General features: G+C 31.9%; 4 protein-coding genes across 5 annotated transcripts; 2 read left to right on the top strand and 2 right to left on the bottom strand.

Annotated features, from left to right (window-relative positions):
* The first annotated feature begins 3,795 nt into the window (after nucleotides 1-3,795).
* Nucleotides 3,796-6,454, top strand: LOC114187344 (sulfite exporter TauE/SafE family protein 5-like). Its single transcript, XM_028075577.1, has 4 exons — nucleotides 3,796-4,719; nucleotides 5,441-5,575; nucleotides 5,665-5,826; nucleotides 5,911-6,454. The coding sequence occupies exons 1-4, from the start codon at nucleotides 3,919-3,921 to the stop codon at nucleotides 6,217-6,219; spliced, it is 1,407 nt and encodes a 468-aa protein (XP_027931378.1). The 5' UTR covers nucleotides 3,796-3,918; the 3' UTR covers nucleotides 6,220-6,454.
* Nucleotides 6,455-6,795: 341 nt separating this feature from the next.
* LOC114188728 (transcription factor ILR3-like) lies at nucleotides 6,796-9,279 on the bottom strand. 2 transcript variants are annotated; one of them, XM_028077357.1, is made up of 5 exons: nucleotides 9,245-9,279; nucleotides 8,687-8,749; nucleotides 7,704-7,766; nucleotides 7,425-7,587; nucleotides 6,796-7,182 (listed from the first exon to the last, which is right to left on the bottom strand). In XM_028077357.1, the coding sequence occupies exons 1-5, from the start codon at nucleotides 9,262-9,264 to the stop codon at nucleotides 6,937-6,939; spliced, it is 555 nt and encodes a 184-aa protein (XP_027933158.1). In that variant the 5' UTR covers nucleotides 9,265-9,279; the 3' UTR covers nucleotides 6,796-6,936. The 2 variants fall into 2 exon arrangements, with proteins under 2 accessions (XP_027933158.1, XP_027933157.1); XM_028077356.1 differs by having other exon boundaries at nucleotides 9,015-9,273.
* Nucleotides 9,280-9,779: 500 nt separating this feature from the next.
* LOC114188729 (thioredoxin-like protein CXXS1) lies at nucleotides 9,780-12,312 on the bottom strand. Its single transcript, XM_028077358.1, has 3 exons — nucleotides 12,032-12,312; nucleotides 11,649-11,771; nucleotides 9,780-10,219 (listed from the first exon to the last, which is right to left on the bottom strand). The coding sequence occupies exons 1-3, from the start codon at nucleotides 12,128-12,130 to the stop codon at nucleotides 10,067-10,069; spliced, it is 375 nt and encodes a 124-aa protein (XP_027933159.1). The 5' UTR covers nucleotides 12,131-12,312; the 3' UTR covers nucleotides 9,780-10,066.
* A 4,013-nt stretch (nucleotides 12,313-16,325) lies between these two features.
* LOC114187180 (GLABROUS1 enhancer-binding protein-like) lies at nucleotides 16,326-17,903 on the top strand. The gene has a single exon (XM_028075344.1). It carries the CDS (start codon nucleotides 16,402-16,404, stop codon nucleotides 17,677-17,679), a length of 1,278 nt encoding a protein of 425 aa, XP_027931145.1. The 5' UTR covers nucleotides 16,326-16,401; the 3' UTR covers nucleotides 17,680-17,903.
* Nucleotides 17,904-19,260: the final 1,357 nt, after the last annotated feature.

Here is a 19,260-nt window from a genome sequence, read left to right as displayed (position 1 = left end):
GATAAAAGTATGATGGTGATTATATAAGGACAATCTATAAGTATAAGACATTTGTCAAACAAGAACAAAAACTGTCGAGTCACCAAGCAATGTAAAAATGTATGGAAATTCACACCAATCATTTTGTTAAGCATATATTATTATATTATAATATGGATGGGTTGATTAGATTGTATATACATCTAAACTTAAGAGTCTATTTTAGATAAAGAAATGTTAATGGATAATTTATTTTTTATTAGAAATTTAAAATGTTGTGTAATCAAATATATTAGTTAAGTAAAGGATTTTAAAGAGATAAAAATCCATAAGAGTAAATTATTTACTTAAAATTAGAAAATCTTATGCAAAAGATAAAAAATTTAAAATATATATTACCTAATTTTTACAGATAGTAGTAATTCACCTCACCATTTGATAATGATGAATTTTCTCATAAGAAATATATATATATATATATATATATATATATATATATATATATATATATATAAAGTGATAGAATTAATATTTTTATAAGAAAACTACATAAAATAGTTGTTTACAATTTCATTTATATACAAATCAATTTTACTTATAAAAAATAATTTTATGTTAAATTTATATATTAATATTTTAAAAGTGATTAAAAAACGGAAATAATATTTTGATTCTATTATTTTACTCATTTTTTATACCACACGTGTTTTTATTTTAAAACAATTTTGATTTTTTTTTTTAATTATTGAGAGTGTCCAATTTTGACATATAAGAATGGGAAACGAAAAGAGACATTAATTCATTTGAACTCAAAACACGAAAAAAAACCTAATTTTCTAAATATATGTCAGAGATGATGTAAAAGAATTAACTGGGTCGTGATTCAATTAATTACTTTTGTAAAAATAAGTTTTTTTTTTGTGTTTTTTAGTTCAAATGAAGTGATATCTCTCTTCCTTTCCGATTTTTATGTGTTGAAATTGGTTAGTATCAATAATTAAAAATAAAAATTAAAACTGTTTTAAAATAAAATACGTGTAATGTCAAAATTAAGCCAAATAATGAAATCAAAATATCATTTCCTTTGTAAAAATATCGGTCATGAACTTTGCTTTCAACTTTTTTGGAAGTTTAAAACTTTAATAGAAAGTTGGGTGTGGAAATTCTACTAGCACCCCTCCAAAGATTGTTAAACCTAACTTTGACCCATTCTTCGGTTACCAGCATTTATCTTTTTGCCTAAGTTTAAATCCATTTAAGTTTCTAGATGAAGTACAAATATATCTGTATTCTTTATAGAATAAACATATTTCAATTAATAATTTTTACCTTCTATGTTTTCATAAGTACTTTTTAGTACAAAATGAATGGGTTTAATTTTTTAAATATTTTTTTTCTAAAATCTAAAATTTTAATTTTTTGGTTTTTTAAAAAGTGTTATATAGTTATAGATGTCTGTGAGCATCATCTCGAATGATAACCCTTTGTTAAATATAGAAGTAAATAATGATTGTGATGATAATAAAAAGTGAAAATAAAATCCTTGATATTCCAAGGATTATCATAAATGTATTTAAGGCTTTTTCATTTAAGATTACTTTATAAAAAATAATACAAGTAATCATAGAAAGATACAGTATATATATATATATATATATATATATATATATATATATATTATCAGACACAAACACAAGTATTCAACTAACATGGAACATAAAATGATATCTGCTTTGGTTAAAAAAATATATATTTGCAACTTGATATATTTAAGGTTTCTTTTGGGTTCTTTTCAACTACTCAGGAGTATATTCTCAATAGAATTAATGAATTATTATTTACATTAAGTTGAAACTGAACAAATATTCCATCTTAGTAAAGTTATTATTTGAAAAGTTTTTGTTGTCATCTTTTTCTCCAGTGTGACAAAAGCTTTAGCCATGGAAATATTAAAACAATAAAGTTCTATATGGCCATACATCAATGTCATACAAATAGCTGCACACTCAAAAGAACTAATTAAATTTATAAAATTCGTCTGTGACTTTTTATGGACAAGTTTATAAAATATAATCTTGTTTTGATGGATTATAATTACCTTTATTAAGTATGTTAAAGTGGGTTAGGTTTGTCAGACTGGTCTGCCAACCTGTCAAGAAAAAAGCAGGTTGGGTTGGAATTTTCAACCCGTCCACCGTAACTTGGTCCACCTAACCCGTTAATTTAGCGGGTCAAAACAGGTCAGTCTGTCCTGATTCGCCAACCCGTTTTTTTTTCTAATTTTTTTATGTTTAAAATTAAAAATAATTAAAAAATAATATTTTTTATATTATATAAATAAATTTATATATAAAATATATTTATAAACAAAAAATTAGAAAATATTAAAAATATATATAAAAAAAAGAGGCGAGCCAGCCTGTTGGCCGTCAATCTGTTCTAAGACGGACGGATTACAATATCCAACTTGTTTATTGGTAGCGGACTAGTCCGATCCAACCCGTTTTTGGCAAACCACAGGCGAGTCGAACTGGTCCGTTTTGTCACCCCTAATTTTCATTTAATAATTTTTTAACGAACAGATGATTAAATCATGATGTCTAGGATAAGCAGAAGAATGAAAGAAGCTAACAGCTCAAATCTTATCCACATCTTTCTTTATTCTTTTCAAAAAGAAAACTTTGAATCTAGTGTGTCTACAAAAGGCCAATGAAAAACAAAGAACAGAGTTGTGTTATCTTTCAATATGTATATACCCAAAAGAAAGTGTACCAAAAAATTAAGTAATATACATTTTTAATCCTCGCTTTAATTATTAATTATTAAAATAGATTTCAATAATTATATTATATTTTACAGTGACATTTAGATTTGAGACAGGATTTATAGATTTGAAACCCTGACAGAGTTTAATTTAGGGTGTTAATAAGATGAACATTTGCAGTGGGAAACACTGTTGACTGCAGAAGTAGCATGCGTGAGAATATAATAGACCAAAGACAGGAACAGGAAACGAAGAGTTATTGGGAAAGAGAACGTGATCTTGATTTTTCCCAAATTAAGCCAAACATTTGTATCAGATTCAGTAATTATTTTCAACAGTCAGATTCAGCGATGCAGAACTGCTTCTGAGAAATACCATAAAACTCTTACATGTTTTCATCCGAATCCCCGACACAGATGATGAGCTGTGAGAACGAACATCTGAAATTTTGTCTTTGTGCCACGTTTCAATTTCCATGAGCCACCTTCTTTGTAAGTTGTGTCTTGTTTTGTGGGATGAGCAGTACTACTACAAACCACAAATTAAACCTAAAAAACATTTCATATAATAATCTTCATATGAAAAACTTATATTATTATCTCTTAATCTTGTAAGCACGACCACAGAAAGTGCTGGTAGGAACCAAAAATAGGAGATGGATTACACGCAATATGAACTCTCACGGAGAAAATAATTGTAACTACTATACTAAAAGGTGTAGTAGTTTATTATTTACATGTATGACTAACTATATAAAGAGCTTTGTCTTTCGCATAAAAAATGAGAGCTTTAGTATCCAATTTAAATTTTTTGTTGTTTGTTTTGCATTAGCACTACTTTAAATTAAAATCTTGTCCTTTCCTCACACCCTTTTTGTGCGTTTCACTGTCGAACATGATGTTACTAACAATGTTACTTATATAATACTATTATTACACTTCAGCAATAAATCACGTTTTATTGTATACTTTTCTCTCTTGAATGAGAAAATAGGTAAGATGATATATGATAGCTTTAGTATACAAAAAAAATAAATGTCATGCATTTTGCTTTCCACCAACAATAAGCATTGTTAACACAGTTCATGCATGTCTCTATATAAAGTCATTAAGTCATTCAGCTAAGCACAGATATATCCCTCAGTAATCACCATAGCTGAAACAAACTCTCATCAAATGAATACTCGAAGTTTAATATTTCTAGTTCTGAGCTTCATTGCCTTCGATCCTTCAAATGCAAAACAAGAACAACCCTTTTCAATCAATATTGATAATTTTCTGGACAAAATTTATCTGTGGGGGACTGAAGCACAATCCCAGATCCTTATTTCAGGCCCTTTGGTACTGGCTGGAGTTCTGTGCTTCATAGCCTCAGCTATATCTAGTGCTGGTGGAATAGGTGGGGGTGGTCTTTTCATACCTATATTATCTATTGTAGCAGGTTTGGACTTGAAAACTGCTTCAAGTCTCTCAGCTTTCATGGTCACAGGAGGGTCAATCGCAAACGTTATGTGCAATATGTGCATCACAAGTCTTAAATTTGGTGGCAAGTCATTGATTGACTATGACATAGCTCTTTCATCAGAGCCATGCATGTTGTTGGGAGTGAGTCTTGGAGTTATTTGTAACCTTGTATTCCCAGAGTGGTTGATCACAGTTCTGTTTGCCATCTTTCTTGCATGGTCTACCTCAAAAACTTGCAGAAGTGGGTTAATGCTTTGGAAGGCTGAATCGGATGAGATAGAGAAAATTGGAGTTGACGAACTTGAGAAGGGGCTGCTAGAAAACGAGACTGTTGAAGAAAGAAAAGTGTACAAAGAAAATAATGAGCCAAAAAATGTTGAGGTGGCTGTGCCTCTTCTGTCTCCTCAAGGAAATAGGAAAGTGAGGATCCCTTGGTTGAAATTGGTGGTCTTACTTTTGATCTGGTTCTCTTTTTTCTCTGTCTATCTTCTCCGTGGCAACAGATATGGACAGGTGAAGTGTCTTTCTTTTTCTTCACTGATTCTAAAGTTTACAATAGTAAAATAAATATTTTTAGTTATTAGTAAAACATATTAATTGATGATATTTTGATATATTTGTAAATTGTAAGAACTATTAAAGTGAGATTATTTATTTATATGCTAAATTGGGTTGCTCGAAGACTGCTTGTTTTCTTAATAAAATAATAAATTTCTTAAACTTGCACTAATATGGAGTAGTGATTATTGTAAAGGTGTGGTTAGGTACAGAAGAAGTATCTCACCAAGTTTACCAAATCAAAGTTTGGTCTTCGTATGTGCTATTTTCTTGTATTTTCTTTAGTTTCAACGTCCCTTCCATGATGGAAGAGTCGAAACTGTAGTTTTACTTATCAGATAATAAGACGAGCAACACTGATAATTTTTCTCGTAGCAATTAAGGGAAAAAATTGAGTTCTAAAGGTAAATACTTTTTTTTAATTTAAATTTCAAACTTCTTTTTTATTTTTTATTTTCTTTCTTAGTTCCTGACAAGCATAGATCAACTTGGACTTCATTCTCTTAAGAGTGATTCCATTTCATCTACTTTTGATACCTACATATCCTCAGATCTATGTAAATTCTTAAATGGAGCTTAATTTTGATACACTAATTACATTGAGAATAAATTAAGCACACTTGATATAATTTTAAAGCAATGATTATAAAAATTCATAGTTGTTCAAACTATGCAGGGAATCATTCAAATGGAGCCATGCGGTGTGGGATACTGGATTCTGTCATCGGTTCAAATACCTCTTGCTGTGGTTTTCACTGCTTGGATTGTATTTAGAAAAGAAAGGCTTAGAGACCGAACTCTTATGCAAGAGGTTCTTAAGCACCATAGCTTGAAAAAGTAGTTTTTTCTTTACTAATCTTCACTTGCTTACACACTCTTTCATCTTCATTCTTCTTACAGATAACTGATGTGAAGGTGCCAGCACTCACCAAAAATAGACCATCAAATATACTTCTTTTTCCATCAATGGCACTATTAGCAGGGATATTGGGTGGTGTCTTTGGAATTGGTGGTGGAATGCTGATTAGTCCACTTCTTCTTCAGGTTGGAATAAAACCTGAGGTAAGTTCACAAGCTTTGTTAAATGTCATTTACACTGTCAAGTAAAGTAGTTACTAGTATTTACCAAGCAAATTTTGTGTGTAGGTAACAGCAGCAACATGTTCTTTCATGGTTCTCTTTTCTGCTACCATGTCAGCATTGCAATATCTACTGCTGGGAATGGAACATGTAGAAGCTGCACTAATCTTGGCCACAATGTGTTTTGTTGCATCACTTCTGGGGTTATTAGTGGTACAGAGAGCAATTCGGAAGTATGGAAGAGCCTCTATAATAGTTTTCTCGGTTAGTACAGTGATGTTTGTGAGCAATGTTCTAATGACTAGCTTTGGAGCCATAAAGGTTTGGACAGACTATGAATCAGGGGAATATATGGGGTTCAAACTACCCTGTTGAAAACAGTTTTGTTAGACCGGTTTCTGAATCCTTTCATGTCATCAATATCATAGGTAGTCATGAATCGAGAATAACCTTGGACAAATGTGCTACTTAACAAAGTAACCAGAGAGGATCCAAATCCTTATTTTGTATGACCACATGCTTATCACTAGGGTATTCATAACTAATGTTGGAATTCGGGACATGCTTGAACTTTTGTTACCGAAATTATCATAGCCTTTACAATCAAGAACACGTTTTTCTCCATTTCATTAAAGCAAAAAACAATACAAAAGTAAAGTAACTGGTGGATACGGCTAATCTTATAAATGAACTTCAAGTCTAACTTTAGTGATGTTTGCAAGCAATGTTCTAATTTTGGAGCATAAAGTTTTTGTTCAGACTATAAATCAAGGGAATATATAGATCCTTATTTGTATAGCTACTGGTCTTTGTATTTTAATCGAACACTTTCTCATGATTAATAAGTTGATTTTTTTATAGTAGCTAGAGTACATAGGTTGATTAATAAGATTTAATTCATTTTAAATCTTTAGGTTCATCTTTTAAAGAGAAATTTATTTAAACAGAGCATTCACCGAAAGCTGATTAGTTATCATAAAGTTGCCTCTATAATCAGTAAGACTTTTTCTTCTACATTTCACAAATGCAAAAGCAATACACAAAAAGTGAAGATAAATTCCATTTCTCCAAAAAAACAGTGCCCTTGACAAGTTATGCAACCGGTGGCCGGAGTACATGGTCCTGTGAGGTGTCAACAGCAGAAGGTGGTAAAAACTGCCACATGGCAACTCCTGGGTAGCCCATGAAGGGCACCAACTTTCTACCAACAACTTGTCCTGGTGCAGGAACTGCAGAAAGAAAGCTAGGTTTTGAGTTAAAGGCCTCAATCTTCTGCTCAAGGTTATCTTTTTCTGTTTTTAGTTGCTGCTTCTCCTCACGAAGCTCATTCTTCTCAGCCTATACAAACACCAAAAGTTTATAGTCATAGGTAAGATTAACCATCGTGTTATACAGAAAAACACTCGGGTACCATTGGTTAACTTTTATCGAAATATAAAAATTATAAGTGAAAACTTGTTAAACAAAATGTGTTCAAATTAATGTGATAGAATCAGACAAAGAGTGTTGCTATCATTTATCAAGTAAATGTTCATCATGGCCAGTATGAAGTACCATGTTATGCAGTTACATTTACTCACCTTCAATTCATTGATTTTCCCTTGTAGATTCTTAATGGACTCTTGTAGCTTCTGAGCTTCCTCTCGTAACTGAGACACCGTTCGAACTGCATCACTTAATATAACAGCCTTTTCCATTTTGAGAGGCCTTGCAGGGTCCAGGATAGACCCCAGTTCCAAAAACCTTTAAACAGTGTTCAGAGCAAGTCACTTCAGAGTTATAGATCAAATAAGAAACATACATAAGAAAAATGCAGATAAGAGGAGGATGAATGAAAAAATGTAGTAGAGTAGAGATGCCTGTCATTGAGTCTATCCCTTCTCATTTTCTCTTTACATGCTTTGGAACCTGGTGACCTCAAACTGTAATAAGATTTAAAGACAAACTAATGAGATGATTGAAGAAACAAATGATCTCTCATGAATGAAAGATAGATACATATATAAGGAACAGAAAATTGTATTTGGTTTGATGCTAAGAATAATCAGAATAGATTTTGACAGTAAGTAAATTTGATTTTATAAAGATGTAGATGTTTTTGGTTATTAACCCATGTAAATTGGTTTTGCTCCAAAATCTCAAATGATAAAAGGTAACTTTTAAGTATGATGTGAAAAATTTACACCTAAACTTTAGAACAAACTTACTGTCCAAACATGAATCATGTTACTTAAAAGATTTCAATTTTACAAACACTCAAAATCAATTTTATAAAAATAAAATGCTTTCATCAGGATGATATTTTTCCTTTGTATGTTTTTATTTTATTTATATTTTCAAAGTTTATCTAAAATTTAAATATATTCACATAATGATACACGAAACATTTGTTAGTAACTATAGAATTTCATAAATGTTAACTGTGTAAACACTTAAAAAGAAAGCACTGTAAATTATCAGAATAAAAAATATATAAATATTAATATTTCAATTTTTGACTAAGAAAATCATGTCAACTAGGGTCGATTTCAAAAGCCATGCAACTTTAAAATTTAAGCATATAAAAACACAAATTTTTCATATAAGTTTTGGGTAAAACCTTGAGTTCTGACTTACATGTCCAAATGTCTAATAGGGTCTAGCTGAAAGCATGAAATAAAAACCGAGAACAATTGTAGCATGAAATAACCAAACAAGTTAATAGTATAATATGAAAATAAAAGCAACTATCCAAAGCTTATGGAAACAAACAAATTCTTCAACAGATAAGATGAAGTCAGAGCAAAGCCAAAATAATGATTTAAATCAAAGTCACTAAAAACTCTTATCTTAAATAGCACACCGTTTCTTTGACCCGTTTTCCTTGAAACCATCCGAAATTCCCAATGGGTCATCTACCTCCGCACTGCAAAATGACCATTAAAAAACTCACTTGTTTTGGAAAGGAAATTTTTAAAGACAATGAGAAAAGTAAGAGGCAAATGTATCATCTTAAAACAGAGAGAAAACAAGGTTATGTTTTTTTAGGATGAGTAAATGGTTGTTGCTTCCCCAAAAGACTGTTAGAATTGTAATGCAGGCAGTGGTGTAAATGTGAAAAGCAAGTGCAGGCTTTGCAAAAAAGTTGTTGATAGAAAAGAGAAGCATAAATGGTTGAAGTATGGAGTAACCTGAAGGTGGGAGGAGGAGAGGAAGAAGACCAAGAGAAATTGGGTGGGTGAAGAGTGGGGAAAGAAATGTTGTCTAGATAATCATAATCCAACACCCAATCACTGTTACTCATCTCCGCCCAAAAGGGTTGCCGGAGTTAAGAACAAATAAAGATGTGACGAGCGATTTTGGGTAAACAGAGAAAACAAAAATATATGGAAGAAGGTGGTGTTTGATACGAGAGACTCACATTGCGACATCAATACCCATCCAACTATCACTTCCCACCACAAACTCACATTCTCTTTTATTTTATATATATTTCCCTCAAAAATATGCATAATAATATGTATTGGGCCTTCCAATTTCACTGGCCCCATCATAACACAGGAATTACGAACTTTACACTTCCTTTGTAAACATAAAATTCAAGCAATGACTCGAAACAAGTGTTCAGTTTTGGTGGAGGTAAGTTTATTTTGCAAAGAAATTGGCTCGTTTGCAAACAAGTTCTGGTTCATGATATTTTGATCCCTGTATTACAGAATCAGCATATTTTAGTCTCACATAAGTCTCACTCTTTAATCTGTGACTACACATACACTTACATATTAATTGAGTTTAGTCTACAATCTTAGATTACATTGACTAAAAACGGGTTAAAAAATATACAAATACAAACTAAGAAACATAACTTTTTAGTGTAAAAACTAAAGATTGTGATTAAACTGTTTTAAAGATAATCCTACCCACTCAACGATTAAGACGCAAATTCACACAAAGAATACCTTGAAAATATTAATATGTATATTTCATTAGCAAAGGAACCAGTGAATTCACAACATACAAGGGAAGAGCAGCATGAAACCACAACAACCGAAAGTACAGAAAGTAAAATTTGGCTGATACAAAAAGCTGTGGATATAAGCATTAACCAAATTACACTTGAACTGGTATTCAAAATACAATATCACAAAAGGCTTTGACTCGGGTTCCATGTGGCAGTGCAGGACCACAAGTGCATATTTAGCAATTTGCAACAGCAGAATATAGAATATCACACAGATGTTAACTATGCCAGTGAGGCACCATTGGACTGAGCAAACCCGTCTATCCTTTTCTTTATCTCTTCTGGATTCGCACCAACCAACTTGTCCACAACATCACCGTTCTTCAGCAGCAAAAATGTTGGCATTGCCTTTACATCCATTTTGGTGGCCACTTCCTGACCCCCCACAAACAAATTCAATGTATTTTAATTACCATAATCAAACAATAACAAAACCATTAGAGAAAATCACACAACACTTCACTTCTTGTTTCAATTCTCCAAGCATCAATATGATAATGCCAAAAGTATGCTATGATATCTAATCAGTCAATTACCAACATGAATGACATAGGCTTAACATTTTGATCAGCAGAATATATATACAGTTGTTTGTTGAGTAGCAAAACCCCAAATGTTAAACAGTGCTTCAAATTCATGTCAGTAATCAATATCTATCTTAAGGATTACGAGAGCAAATAGAACGTACAAGGCAGGAAGAATTCTACCATTTTGATCTTACTCGAAGCTGAAGCTAAAAGCTAAAAGCACACAATGCTCATTAACAGAACCAATTGTTGAACCATATTCCTGATCCATATGGCACTAGATAAATTTTTTAGGATGCATATTGTTGGAACTTTTTTACCAAAGAAATGAATTTCTCATAAAAAACCTAATACCACCCGCCACATAAAACTTTAAGACTCTATGATTGTAAGTTTTATTTTTTCTTGTATGTCATTCAACTTTTTCATTTTTACTCATCGAGGAACTTTAAACATACTTGGATTCCTAATGCATATTGCATATATTACACTATTCAATAAGTTGTTGTCAACTTGCCCCAACCAATAATGGGGTTAAACAACCCCGTACAAGATTATTGGTACAATTAATTATGTACATTATTATTAATGATGGCACAATTTTCTTAAATAGCAGCTATCATCTTCTACAGGATTGTTTGACTCCATTTTTACATGAAGTAGGTTGAACAACCCCATTCAATAAACATTTTACAAGAATCACATGGCGGTCCATAAGTTATACTAACCTTGAACACGTTCCTCCATTTACTGTCCTATCCCAACCAACGATTATCCATTTAAAAATATAACATTGAAAAATAAAATCCCCACATTACGGCATCATTGATGCTGACCTACCAAATGAAGAAAGGCTTAGATGTGGTGGTTGTCATGCAATTTCTGCATTTCTTTAGTGAGTGTGAATGGAGAGGAATGCTCATAAATACTTCAATTCACACTGATAAGAAAATTCTTGATATCAATCTCAAAAGAGATTACATCCCACATCACATTCATCCAGGCATAAAAACGTACCAGAAACAGAAAGTAGTAATTAACTAAGAGATACAATTTAACCTTTTTCTTTTTATAACAACTCGTCTTATAACAGATTGTTCTCCATTTTCTTCCTATCTTATTTGCATGAACTGTTGTCTAGTTATTGAACCAATGTTGACGTGGTCAAATATGTAAGCTGAAAGAGAGTATGCATCTACAAAAATATGTACCTAGAAACATTTAACGAGGAATCCAAGGTCCACAAGCATCAGGTTAAAGGGGGGAGGGGGTTTTACCTTAACTTCATCAACATCAACTGTGAGAAACAGAAGCTCCGGATAGCTTGAAGCCACTTCTTCAAAAACAGGACCCATAGCCACCGAGGGTATGCACCATGAAGCAGTGAAGTGAACAACAACCTATGTCGATCAATCCCACAAAATACATATAAAGTCATAAGTAAATTATTATATTCTAGTTTTCTATCTACCAGGGTGAGCAATAAAGAAAGCCAGCAACCCAAATTAAAACAAACCTAGAAAATCAAAATCGAAAAACCAAAGTGAACTTTCTAATTAACTTAAACCCCAAATACCCCTTTGGCTCACTCTTCCCAGACCAGGGCGATAAAAAAAAAAATCAAAAGATCCCAATTTTGGCAAAATAATGAGTATCTTACAGGACAATTCTGAGTAGTGGCCTGGGTGACATAGAAATCCCATGACTGCAAAGAATCAATCACCACCACCCTTGGTTTGTTCTGCTCTGAGGCTTCCATTCTCTCACCCAATTGACTGTGCTCCAAAGGAGGGAACTTTGCAGATTCCTCGGTTCAGTTGAAGAATAAATATATTAATCTGTCTGTACAAGAAGGGTTATTTTAAGATAAGATTGGCTTTTAATAATTTATCTTCAATGGATTAGGAAGACCCACCAAGTACCCTTTTCACCCCAACTTGATTTACAAGACAAGGATCTTCGGTGACAAAACAAAGTATTATATTAATATGATTAATTCAAACTAAAATCTTCTATCATAAGACACACCTCTTGTCTAAACAATGAGAATTTGTTTAGAACTAAAAGAAGTAGTTTTTAAACAATGTTCAAACTAATTTTTCTTGTTAAAATAGGTTTATAAACTAACTCTAAAAATATAAATCTATTTATTTTATAAAAAAACACTTTTTTACAAAAAAATAATACAAACAGACATATTAAAAAAAGTATTTATTTAATTAAAATATTTTTTTAAAATTGCAGACTGAATATATGACATGTATAAATAATTCATATTTATTAATAAGGGTTATTTAATAACATTGAATTCATGCGTATTTGTAATTTATTTAGTTATTCTTATAATGTATGAGAAAAGATTAATCTTTTTCAACTTCTATAAAATAAATAATTTATAGGATTTTTTATTTGTAAACTAAATTAATAAAGAGTATTTTGGTTAAAAATAATTAATATAATGTATCATAAAAATTTTCATGCAAAAAGATAGAAAAAAAAAGGTTCTAATACAGTTCCTTTATCAGGGATAGAGATGAAGAAAAATCATTATGTTTTTTTATTTATCAATATAATTTTTATTTACTGAGAGCATAAAAGTACAAAATAAAAAATATAGATGGAAAAGAAATGCTTTCAAGAAAAGCAATAAAAGAGATTAAAGAAAAAATTTGGAGAATCTATTTTATATAGAAAATTCAATTGATAATTCATCATTTCATCAACATATGGGGTCCCCTTTTTTTGGTTGGACGGCTGATACATCAAACAACAAAATCTGATTCTTTCCTTCTTCTTGTTTTCCCAGAGAAAAAAAAAAAGTGAGAGAAATGTAAATAAATAAAAAGAACTATAGTTTCTTAACTTGTATAAAATTTTATTCTATTTCATTATAAAAAAAAACAGTTCCAGAGCATTCTCTTGTCTGTCTTGTCAGACTTATGATGTTAATCGACTACCAATTGTATTGCCTTGTCTACTTATTGGTTATATAATTAAGGAAAAAAGGTTCCCTCGTTGAAGTTTACTACCATATTTTTCAATGGAGAAAAGTGTGTTCTGGACTGTACTACTTATCTTTCTGACGTTATTACTGTGTATGAATGGACAAAACTAAGGTTCAAAAACATTACGAATATTTTCTATCTCTTTGAATGAACCTCGCTAGTTAAGGGTTTTCTACCGTAAGTTTTGCTAAATTTATCTTAAGGGTATCTTTACTTTCATGAATTAGTTGATCGCAGGAAGATAATTTTTTTTGTTCATTTATGTCAATTTGTCAAAACTTGAAAGAATAGATTTAAGAAATTGAGGATACGATGAATCGATCGTCCAAATATAAATATTGGATAATATTTATAATTTATAAAATTTATTTTACTTAAATACTTTGTTATTATTTGAAATTATATTGAAATTACATGTAAAGAGCATGAAAAACATGAAGTGAAAAAAAAATTACAAAATATAAAAAAAATTAGTAGAAAACAGTTTAATAATAATAATAATATAAACTTATATAAATATTAATTACATGAAAAATTATCTTTTATATTTATTAAAATATTTTTTATCTATCACATCAATCAAATTACTTAAAATTTTTATTCTTAAATTCAGTTACAATTATCTTTAAATCTTTAAAATAAAATACATAATTCACTCGCATATCTTATCACATCCATCTACTATCTCCCTCAAATTTATCTCTTCAAGTAAAGAGACCCTATATCTTTGGATTCCATGACAAACAAATATTTACGAGTCACGTAGATTCGATCAATGAAACAAATATTTGGTAGGGTTCCATTTAAAGATTTATTGAGGAAGTGAAAGTACAGGAAGATGTATGTATTTTACCATGCAGTATTCCGGATTGATGATGTATGTGTTTTGTGCATATAAGAATACATCTTGTAACACCTAAAATCAACACACACACACACACAAGATGAACAAAATCATACAGTTACTATTATATTTTCAAATTATTAGATACATGATTCGAAGGTCTAACAACATGAATATTCCAAAATATATACAATGTATAGATGAAGGTTTGAATCCATAAATAGAATTTATACGTGAAGAAATCCATAACATAGTTTCTATTCATGTATATTAAATGATGTAACACTTCATTTTAGTATCTTAAAATTAAATAAAATAATAAGTTTCATCATAATATTTAAAAAGTATTCAAAACGCTCAATATTTAATTCAAAGTATACAATATATTAATCCAATCTTGTAAAGGATAAGATTATAAAAAAAATTTATTAAACTAATATCACTATCATCTATACACTCAAAGTTAAACTAACAAATCCTATATAAAACTAATCACTTACTAAATCTCTTTGAGACTTTTTACTACTCTAACTGATAATAACTCCTTGTTTTTTAGAGGTGTCTCTATACCTACAACTTCATTTGTTCCCATCAAATAGGTGATCATTGTGCAAAAAAAGAGACGAACAACCAAAAAACACAATATAGGGTAAGTTAGTATACAAAAGAAATATTCACATATAAAACATTGTATAAAACATATTTAAGTCTATAATCACACAAAATAATCACACAAACAATTGACACTAGACTCAATTATCAGGATACATGTCTACAATATAAGGTACACTAGAGGTGTGCACCTATGATGGTTCCTAAACTCTTAGGCTATGTTTTTTTGGATTGATGTACTATTAACAATGAATGGTAAGAGATGATTAAGAAGTGAGTAGCGTGTTCTTTTGGAGGTGATACAAGGTGATGGGAGGAGATGAGTCGAGAGATTGACTGAAAATTCAATCTCACCATTTATAGTGAGATTAGAGGGTGACACAACTGGATTTACCAAATTACCTTTCATTATTTAATTTCTGTTACATATGATTTAGCAGTTAAAATCAATATACGTGATATCAGTTTACTTTCTTAATTCTATGTTAAAGATAATAATAATTTATTATGGTTATAATAAAAAATTATTACTTCTACAATTACTATTAAAAAGAAAAAAAAAATTCGTATACATTAATTATTTTCCATCTTATATATTAAATTTATTTTTATACAAAATATACTGTATCATTCATTTTTTATAAATATTTTTTTTTATATTTTTAATCATTCAATAAAATTTATGAGATAATTTTAAATTATTTATATATAATTTCATATCACCTATAACAATATGATCATTTTGGTAATCTAACTTTTTTTGTTAATTTTTTTAATATATCACATACGTCAATACATTACACACTTTCACAAACTTCACTCTCTAATCCATTCTAAAATTACTTCTGAATCACTTAAAAGAAATAACATCAACTTCACCCTCAATATTTTCAATCTCTTTCTCTCACTCTTTTTCTAATCCTTTCTCTCAAAAGAACACACATTAGAGTCTAGTCTCAAAGAGTTATAACTCGATTACACACAAAATTAATTATCTTTACTCACACTTTGAGTCTAATACATTCTAAGACTAGGATATACTACTGGTCTCACCACATACGACATAAGAGACTTATTTATTAGCACTATATTATAAATCTGGATTCTTATTAAATTATTTTTGGTTATTGCTCATATGTTTAATTTTTAATTACTTATGTCTTTTTTCTTCTATCACTTTTTATATTTAAATGTATATATTTTTAAAACTTTCAATAATTAAAAATAATCTTATTATTCCACATAGGATAACTATGATTGTATTTTTTTCATGAATTATATTGATTATAATATAATATGGAGAAAAAATAAATTTAATAATTGAAATGTTGAGAAGTAGCGAGAGAAAGATATCAATGGTGGTTTGAATAAAGTAAATATGGCCAAATTTCATTGGTGTGCTGAACGGTTGACCTTTTCCTCTCACTTATACCTTTTTACCCTTTCTTTCTTTTTGTCATTTATATATTCATATTAAGTTCTGTACCGAGTTTTATTTAGTTTTATATTTCTCACTGCCTGTTTTCAAAACCCTAATCAAATATTCACTAACCCTAATTCTTCTCGTCCATGGCGCAAAAGCAGAAGCGTCCTTCCCCTCTCGATGAGCCACCAACGGCTTCTTCTTCAGATTCCGAGGAAGAAGAAACACAAGGACCATCTTCTCTGCGGCATGGAAAAGAAGAGGAAGAAGCTTCGTCGGGAGAAGAGGAAGATGAATCATCCGGAGAAGAGGCAGAAGATGACGATCTTCCACCACCCATCACCAAAACCAACCCTCCACCCCCTCCCACCAACCCCCACCCCCAACCCTCATCTTCTGATTCCGAAACAGAATCCGAATCAGAGACCGAGTCAGAAACTGAATCCACTCCTGCGAAGGCGGTGAAGCCTCTCGCGACCAAGCCCATGGACCAGGCCCAAAAGCTCAAGGCGCTACCTTCTCCGGCGCCGCCTAAACCGGCTCTGAAACGCCCCGCCGAGAACAGCAACGCCCACGTCGCGAAGAAAAAGAAGAAATCCGGCGATTCTTCTTCTTCCCCTGCCGCTTCCGACGAAGAGATGGAGGACGGGAAGAAGTCCGGCGATCAAATGAAGAAGTTTCAGAGGCTGTGGAGCGAGGAGGACGAACTCGCCATTCTGAAGGGCTTGGCTGAGTTCACCTCAAAAACAGGGCACGACCCTCTCAAGTTTGCGGGTGGCAATGCTTTCCATGATTTCTTGAAGAAGTCGCTGCATGTGGAAGTTACCAGCAACCAGCTGAAGGAGAAGGCGCGGAGACTGAAGAAGAAGTATGAGACCGCTGCAGTGAGAGGGAATAGCGCTGATGGCCTTACATTTGCAAAGCCGCACGATCAGAAAACGTTTGAATTGTCGAAAAAAGTTTGGGGAAGTGAGCAAGATGGTGGAGTGGCCAATGGGACAGTGGAAAAGCCCAAGGCTAACGGGAATGCTGCTAAGAGTCCGAAGAAGAAGGAAACCGGTAGCCGGAATGTGGCTTCTGCCAAGAAAGCTAAACCTGAACCGAAACAGGAGACGGTGCCAGCGACGCGCATTGAGTTGAAGGAATCTGAAAAGATGAACATTGATCAAAAGCCTGTTCATTGTGAAGTGAGTATGTTTTTGAATGCATTGTCCCACTTTAAAGAGGGTCTGGGTGTTTGTGGGTTGGACGAGGAGGATGTGAAGAAGGGGTTGGAATTGATTGGTGAATCGAAGAGGACAGAGTTGAGGGCAAAGTGGAAGAAATTACAACGTACTGAATTGGAACTGTTTGCTAATCGCTCTGAACTGATTGGGGAGCAGACTAAATTGATAGTTGAGGCACTTCGGTCGTCCAACCATTAGGATTGTCAATGTTGTTTGCTGTCTTTTTTTGGTACTTTGTCACATGTTTTGGGGATCTATCTGCTATGCATTATAATTTTGTGACTATGGTATAGTCTTGATTCGGTAGTATAGTATGTTGTTTAGTTATTTTGGCTATATGAAAGTGTTCTTCTTAAGTTCTCTGCATATTTTGTGACAATCGATTCTCTTGTTTAACGAAGTTTATTTTCAATCGGATCTTTTATTGTAGCATGATCTTTTGGGAGTTTAGTCTACTCTAAATTCTTAAGTAATTCTAGATTGACTACGATATTATCTTTATATTCCTGTTGGTGACGTGCCAATGTGGCTCAAGACATGATGTTCATTTTGCGTTAGGAGACTGTTATCCCTGATGTTACAGCTTACAACGCCACTCATGCACATAGTGTTGTTTCAACATAAACATGGCTTTGGAACGCGTGTTAGCGGCTAAACAAACACCCAAAGGCATTTTTTTAATACCTGTATGTTCAGGAAGGTATGATGTGTTTTATATTCATAACGTTAGTTAAATGATTTGCTGTTGTACTTGTTATGTATTTTCTATGTTGATCATCGATTCATTAGTTATGTCCTCTGTCGTGATGAAGTCTGTTTTTTAAATTCCATTGGATGATAAGGACAATCCTCCTTCTGTGATAATGCTTTTATCAAAGTGAAAATCTTATTACAGCAGCCGAGCATCGTTATTTTGAGTTGATCATTTTCAATCCTATTATCAATAATTACAATCTTCAATCGAAAAGCTATCAACCCAGAAAACTTGTCTAACTTATAAATTTCTAATTTTTAATGGCTATTGATGTTGAAGAGTTGTCTAAGTGCAGAGCTGTTTCCTTAATGAGTGCAGTAATATGATTGTTTCCTGCTAACATTATATTCTTTGCTGTGAAAATCTTCAGTATGATTTTAGAAATTTGCATGAAGTACTCTTTCAGAACTGATCGGTGTCTGAGTTTGGTTCCTGCATTATTTCTCTTTAACATTTCTCTGTTTCCAACTTTCTTATTCAATATCGGGGAGCCAGAACAAGAATTCAAAACCCTTTTATCTCTTTAAGCACAACTTTTTGGATAGGTGTTTTAACATGTTGAAAGGGGACAGGCATTTTATTTCAATATCGTCACTGCCGTCCTTGGAGAAATTTTCTTTTTAGCACTGAGCTGCTGCTGAATTTATGTATTGTCTTTCATAGATTAAATGAAGAAAATATTAATTATTTTTTTTAATTCAACGCCTTAGTTACATGAATTTAGCATTCTGGGTTTGATTGTATAGAGGGCTGCCTTAAATCCCACTAAGATTGGGCTAGGGGTGAGTGGTTTGAATAGATTTATGAAGATTTAAATTTCATTGCAATCCTTCAAGAAGGTTGTGGATAGAGAGTTGCATGCTGCGATGAACAGACCACTTGAAGGTGAAAAGGGATGACTTCTATCAGATTTTGAAGTGGTGGTTGTGTGGCTACACAGGTCTTATCTCTCTTCCTTGTGAACCCTTTATAAAACGACTGGTAGCCTCCTTAGTGTTGGACTGAGTTTATCTGTTCAAATTCTG

This window comes from Vigna unguiculata, chromosome 6 (assembly GCF_004118075.2).
Source record: "Vigna unguiculata cultivar IT97K-499-35 chromosome 6, ASM411807v1, whole genome shotgun sequence".
NCBI classification, from domain to species: Eukaryota; Viridiplantae; Streptophyta; class Magnoliopsida; order Fabales; family Fabaceae; genus Vigna; species Vigna unguiculata.
The sequence above is the reverse complement of the archived record's forward strand: the minus strand, read 5'-3'. Positions and strand labels throughout refer to the sequence as shown.

Coding starts and splice junctions, on each gene's coding strand:
- LOC114188729 (XM_028077358.1), bottom strand. CDS start 12,130: ATGGAAGCCTCAGAGCAGAACAAACCAAGGGTGGTGGTGATTGATTCT. Junction 11,772..12,031: donor CCACTACTCAGAATTGTCCT/GTAAGATACTCA, acceptor TGATCGACATAG/GTTGTTGTTCACTTCACTGC. Junction 10,220..11,648: donor TTGATGTTGATGAAGTTAAG/GTAAAACCCCCT, acceptor GTGGGGGGTCAG/GAAGTGGCCACCAAAATGGA.
- LOC114188728 (XM_028077356.1), bottom strand. CDS start 9,127: ATGAGTAACAGTGATTGGGTGTTGGATTATGATTATCTAGACAACATT. Junction 8,750..9,014: donor TCTCCTCCTCCCACCTTCAG/GTTACTCCATAC, acceptor GTCATTTTGCAG/TGCGGAGGTAGATGACCCAT. Junction 7,767..8,686: donor GAAAACGGGTCAAAGAAACG/GTGTGCTATTTA, acceptor ATCTTATTACAG/TTTGAGGTCACCAGGTTCCA.
- LOC114187344 (XM_028075577.1), top strand. CDS start 3,919: ATGAATACTCGAAGTTTAATATTTCTAGTTCTGAGCTTCATTGCCTTC. Junction 5,576..5,664: donor ACCGAACTCTTATGCAAGAG/GTTCTTAAGCAC, acceptor TTCTTCTTACAG/ATAACTGATGTGAAGGTGCC. Junction 5,827..5,910: donor AGGTTGGAATAAAACCTGAG/GTAAGTTCACAA, acceptor TTTTGTGTGTAG/GTAACAGCAGCAACATGTTC.
- LOC114187180 (XM_028075344.1), top strand. CDS start 16,402: ATGGCGCAAAAGCAGAAGCGTCCTTCCCCTCTCGATGAGCCACCAACG.